This window comes from Vigna radiata, unplaced genomic scaffold (genome assembly GCF_000741045.1).
Source record: "Vigna radiata var. radiata cultivar VC1973A unplaced genomic scaffold, Vradiata_ver6 scaffold_411, whole genome shotgun sequence".
Lineage (NCBI taxonomy): Eukaryota > Viridiplantae > Streptophyta > Magnoliopsida > Fabales > Fabaceae > Vigna > Vigna radiata.
The window spans coordinates 144,943-151,196 of NW_014544153.1; the positions used below are offsets into that span (position 1 = coordinate 144,943).

The 6,254-nt window shown below is 41.6% G+C and overlaps 1 protein-coding gene across 1 annotated transcript in view; it reads right to left on the reverse strand.

Moving 5' to 3' along the window:
- Positions 1–3,578, reverse strand: part of LOC106755459 (glycine-rich cell wall structural protein 1.0-like) — a 5,947-nt gene extending 2,369 nt beyond the window's left edge. Inside the window, exons 1-2 of the mRNA XM_014637621.1 lie at positions 3,414–3,578; positions 5–785 (exon numbers count right to left, since the gene is read on the reverse strand). Of these exons, the coding sequence (XP_014493107.1) occupies positions 5–785; positions 3,414–3,578 (946 nt within the window). The remainder of the gene's footprint in view (positions 1–4; positions 786–3,413) is intronic.
- Positions 3,579–6,254: the final 2,676 nt, after the last annotated feature.

Below are 6,254 nucleotides of genomic sequence, written 5' to 3' on the forward strand. Positions count from 1 at the left end.
CCACCACCACCACCACCACCACCACCACCATCACCACAACCACTACCACCAACGTCGCCACCACCGTCGTCACCAACACCGCTGTCACCACTACCCCCTCCACCACCCTCGTCACCTCTGTCGCCATTGTTACTGTCACCACCACCACACCCACAACCACCACTACCACCATCACCACCCCTACCGCCGCCGCCGCTGCTGCCACTACCATCACCACCACCACCACTACCACCACCACCACCACGACTAACACCACAACGATCACAACCACACCCATCGCCGCCGCCAGCAGAACCACCACCACGACTAACACCACAATGATCGCCACCACTACCACGACCACTGCCACCACCACCCTCACCACCACAACCACCACCACCACCATCGTCGCCACCACCGCCGTCACCACCATCGTTGTCACCACCACCGTCACCACCACCGCCGTCACCACCACTGTCGCCACCACCACTGCCGCCACCACCACCGTCGCCACCACCACCGCCGCAACCACCACCGTCACTACCACCACCAGCACTACCGTCGCCGCCTCCGCTGCCGCCACCACCACCACCACCACTACCTTCGTTGTCGCCACCACCACCCCCACCACCATTGTCACCGCCACCACCATCAGCGCCACAACCACCACCATCACCACCGTCGCCGCTACCGTCGCCGCCACCATCTCTACCACCGCCACCACTACAAGCACTGCCATCGCCGCCACCACCACCACCGATACCACCACCACCACAACCACCATAACGACTACCACCATCACGTCGCTGCCACCACTACCGTCGTTGTTGTTAAGTCCCTGGCAAGTGTTCCAAATCGTTATGAAGTAATATAAAGTGGGTATGTCCAAGTATCGTTTCCCAAAGGACTCTTAGGCCTTAACTTTCGTATAAACCAATCGTGTCAGTCTTGAGAATAGAAATTAATTTGAGTTTTTGAATGCAAAAATAAATATGCAAATGCAGTGATTGAATTGGCTAAAAGAAACTATGAATGAATGGAGTTGTTGGGGTTTACAATTTCATCTTATCCACCCTCATATATCTACTCTTCTTATTTAATTTGCTTATTTATCATAATGTCATGCAAACTTTCTTGGTCTACCCTTAACCCAATCCCTTGGCAAAAAGTGCCTATTACTAATTACCGGCTTGCTATCCCTAGCCTCCCCTAGTAATTAATAATGCATGATAAACGGAAGCAAAATACAATTGATCATCCTACCCTTATCCCTAGGTGGTATTGCTTAATCAAGGAATTCCCCCAGTTCATGACATTACTGTACGTTTCCATATCAATAAAGACAAACAACATTTACCGAATGAGTTAAACGATAAAAGCATTAAATACAGGTAAGGAACCCAATAATTGATAAATCAAGCATATGCAAGCATATAAAATAAATAAGAATTTGGATATATGAGAGTTTCAAAAGATTACATTGTTCCCCAACAACAAAGGGTTTAGTTCACCATAATCATGGTGAAACTAGATGAAATACAATGGAAGAATGGAAAAGCAAACCCTAGGTTTGATAAAGTGGAGCCTAAGCATCCAAGAAATCTCCTCCAAGGTGTGTAGAGCTACTGTGGACGTTTCTCTCTGTCAAAAGAATGAGTTTTCATTCGCACTGGGCCTATTTATAGACCAAAAAGATAACAAATAGATCACAGAATCCGCACTAATAAAAACAGACAACCGCCTAGGCGCCTAAGTAACCCGCTCAACGGTTTCCCCTTTAGCCTAGGCGCCTGGACGCTTAGCGGTCCATTCTAACGCTCAGCGGTTCTCTTGACCCTTCTTCTCATCCTTTTTCTTCCTCTTTCACGGGTCTAAGTCCACTTTACTTCACTTCCATCTCCAATTCACCTTAAAACCCTGCAAAACAATGTAAAAACAAGCATAATATCTCTAAAACCAACTTTTGACTCTCCCATGACTCAACTAAGTGTTTTACTTGATTTTAAGCTCATTCTAAGCCATAAAGGGTGTTTTTGGATATCAAATTTAAGCATGAAAATAACGGTTTTTAGACCGTTATTAGCCGCCACCACCACCACAATCACCACTACCACCACAACCACCTCCACCACTGATGAAGGTTGAAAAACAATTATTTTCATATGTCAATTTGGACCAAATTACACCTTTTACCACTTGGAATGAGCTCAGAATCAAGCAAAACTCAATAAATGAGTCTGGATAGAGTCAAAAGTTGTTTTTAGCGGTTTTATGCTTATTTTGCATTGTTTTGTAGCTAATTTGAGAAAAGTAAGAATGGAGTTGAAGATACGGGTCGTTGACTCAAGAAAAGAGCAGAAAAAAAAAAGTTTTGAAGAGTCGACGTACCGCCCAACGACACACTTAAACCGCCGGGCGGTCCAGGACGAGGAGTAGACAGGGCATTTGACGTAGAGGGAAACCGCCGGGCGGTGGCGATTGCCGTCGGGTGGTGGCGGTAGGTTATGGGAAACCGCCGGGCGGCACACTAAAATCGCCCGGCGGTGGCACGCTGGACTTGGGTCTGTTTTTGACGCGCTCCTCACCTATAAATACCCCTATTACGAATTCAGAGTTATTCTTTTAACAGGGGAGAACGGCCAGACCTAATTTTGCTCTTTGGAGAGGATCTCTTGGATGGTTAGGCTCCTTTTCATCTTTTTTAGGGTTTGCTCTTCCATTCTTCTTCAATTTTCCATCTAGTTTCACCATGTCTATGGTGAACTAAACCCTATTGTTGTTGGGGAAAACAATGTAATCTTTTGATACTCTCTCTTATTGAAACTATTGATTATTTATATGGTCTCCATATGTTTNGATTGATTATTGTTGGGTTATCATATGCGCTTAAGGCCTTTATNGTTTAACTCATTCGATATATTGATGTTTGTCTTTATTGATATGGGGACGTACAGTAATGACATGAACTGGTGAGTAATCTCTTGATTTTGCAATACCACCTAGGGATAGGGGTAGNACGATCAATTGCGCTAACTTCTGTTTTTAATGCGGTATTAATTACTAGGGGAGGCTAGGGATAGCAAGCCAATAGTTAATATTAGGCCCTTTTCACCGAGGGATCGGGTTTAGGGGAGGCTTAGAAAGTCGCATAACAATTAATCAATCTAATAGTCAAGGGTAGTATGTCAGAGAGAGTGGAATAGATGAAATTGTTAGTACCCAACAACATCCATCCATCCATTGTTTTCATTTGTCAATTGAATCAACTTTACTTTTGCATGTTAATATTTTTATCCTCAAATCCAATTTATTAAATTTTATTTTTCAAGTCTTATTATTTTAATTCACGCGAACGAGCAAGCCATACGAGTCTCTTGGGAAAAATGATACTTGGTCTTACCATTTATATTACTTGTACGATTTGGTACACTTGCCAATTTGTCAACAACCACCACCGTCGCCGCCACCGTCGCCGCCACCGTCGCCGTCACCACCACCGTTGCCGCCACCATCGCTGTCACCACCACCACAACAACCACATCCACCGCCGCCACCACCATCGATACCACCATCACCACAACCACCACAACCACTACCATCATCACCGCCACCAGTGATGACTTAGGTCATGGACCCATTACTAGAAGCATGGCAAGGAAGCTTCAGCAAGAGTTGCAAGACATGGATACAACTGGACAGGTTCTCTTTCTTCACTTTGCATGGAATATAAAGATCCAAGACACAGGGGCAGGATTGTCAACTTGATATCCAACATTGCTGGCGCACCCCTCTCTTTTTAATAAGTAGCACCATAGCTCATTTTTTTCAGATGTAACACATTTAGCTCGTGCTGCACATGTTTTTCTTCTAGAATTCATTCATGTTTTTATCATTGCTTGTATACGTGGCATCACTTTGCACAGAATACGGAAGTCATCCTTTCCACACATGCCTTATGAATTTACTATAAATTCATGGCATCACTCTTGTAAATGACTTTGGATCTTATGAGAAATTTTCTCTTCATTGCTGAATTCTTATCAACCGAGACTCTGGCCAAAGTCACCTTTCTCTAATCTTTTCTCCACCTCCAAGCTTTCTTCCAACCATTGGAAGCCGTCTGAAGCTTGAGATCTCAACCATTCCGATCTACAACCACCATTCACTTCCACGGTTCATCCATTAGCAATGCAGCTTTCATTCAACTCTGATGTGTCACGGGTTTTACGACGATTCTTTGCTGGAGGAACTCATCAAGTGGTATTCAGAGCCTTGGTTTCGTGATTCACGCTCCAGCTAGGTCCACTTTTCTTCATTTCACACTGTCAACATTTTCTTGCGTGTTTCTAGCGTATTCGTTTATTGTTCCATTGCTTTTTGATTCCAGTCAATCTCATCTACTCATTACGTGTTTTGTTTCTATCCAGCTTTATTGTTTTCAACTTTTCATTCATTTTATTCGGTCATTTCTTGTGCTATTGAGTCTTTTAATTTAAGATCTGATACTATCATGTTTGGTCATGTGTTGATTCATTGCTTGTCAAAAATCTGAGTAAAAATGGTTTTGGCACAAACTTAATGAATCTGAACTGAAAAAGTGTGGATAAATCTGTTTTGCTCTAATTTGAATTTCAATAGATGCGCATTCAATGAGCAATGAACCATGAGCTCAGTGTAATCTGAAATTAATCACCAAAACAGTACCAGTAAACCACTGATTCAGAATTTTAATTTTTCTTTGATCTGTTGCATGAACTAGATCTAATCTCTGATGGATTTTAAGCACTGTTGTACTACAATAGTGTAACAAGCATACCAAATGAACATTGTTTTGTCTAACACAAACCAAAATATGGATGCTAAACACTGCAGAAGTCCATAAATTCAGTGCTTAGCAGGTTGCCGTACTGCATTATCTTTACTGTAGTCTGATTTTTTTTTCTGTTTTGCTGTTTTTGAATCTGTCCAGCATCAAATCTTCACTGGACCTCTTACTTTTACCTTCTTAGAGTCTTATTCAATTTTGTTGGCTATCTAGAATTGATAAAAGCTGTTGTCAATTCAATTTGATTCATAAGTTGAAATTTGGTTGGTGAAGTGGCTTAAATTTTGATGTTAAGAGCAACTCACATGGTGAAAAATTGAATTTTGTGTTTCTAGCCTTTGCTAACAGATCAAACAAGTCATTTTTAGCACAACAAAGTTGCTCGAATGGTAAAATTGAAGGTCTAAACTGGTTTGTGAAATTTGGCCATTCAACACCAACAATTTTCAATGTTTTTTTTGTTCTGATATAGTTACAGACATGTATAATTCGGTGTTGTTATCTTGTTGCATCATCATTCATCTTCATATAGTAGCAAAAGCTTGGTTCAATTGAATTTAAAAAGCAGTGCATATTTCGAATGGAATAAAAAAAAATTGCACAGTAAAAAGCTGTTTGAACCAGTACTAAATACGAAACACAAGTCTGATGCACCAAGTTTCCAGCAGTTCACTTAGGCATTTTCTCAAACACTTTTGCCTATTTTACATTTGAGTTGGATTATTTGTCTCTGCAACTTATCTTTGTTTCTTGCTTTTCAAATCTACTCTAGAACATTTCCTAACATCCTTTTGAGTGCTACCCTTCTTTGAAAACCTCTTAATTGATTTCTTTTAAATGATTGAAAATCTGCACATCAACTGTTTGTTGTAAATCTTATGGTGTGCCAGTTAGACTTTACTGCATCAGTCATATGCACAGAATTTTGTTTGCAAGTTGTTATTGATTTTTTGGTGGACTTTGCAAGTGTTATTGTGGTTGCAGATTGGTTTCATATGGTTTCTCATTGTAGGTAGCATCTTAGAAAGAGGATAGGTGAGGGAAAAGCTTAGCATGAAAGTGGCTGGGTGCAACAGCATTTTCCAGTCTCGGTGCTGCAGCAAAATGACTTGTTGTTACTCTGCATAACTTGTTGTGACAACAAACATTTCAGCTCCATTTCACTCAGAAATTTCCAGCTTCAATTACTCTGCAACTGTGAGATTTGTGGCTGCACTTGATGCCTGCAATTTCCTTTGAGAGAGGCCAAAGTTGTAATTGCCATTTCCCCTTCCATTGTTACTTTTCTTTGCTGTAATTTGTGTATTTCTTTGTTTTCCATTCTTGTAATCCAGCTATCTACAGTAAGTGCAGGGGAAGAGCTCACAAGTGTTCTCCTCTCATTTGCTAAACTAGACTTAAAGTCTCATCACCTAAAATCTGGTAGACGGTGAGTGTGTCTTAGATCCAA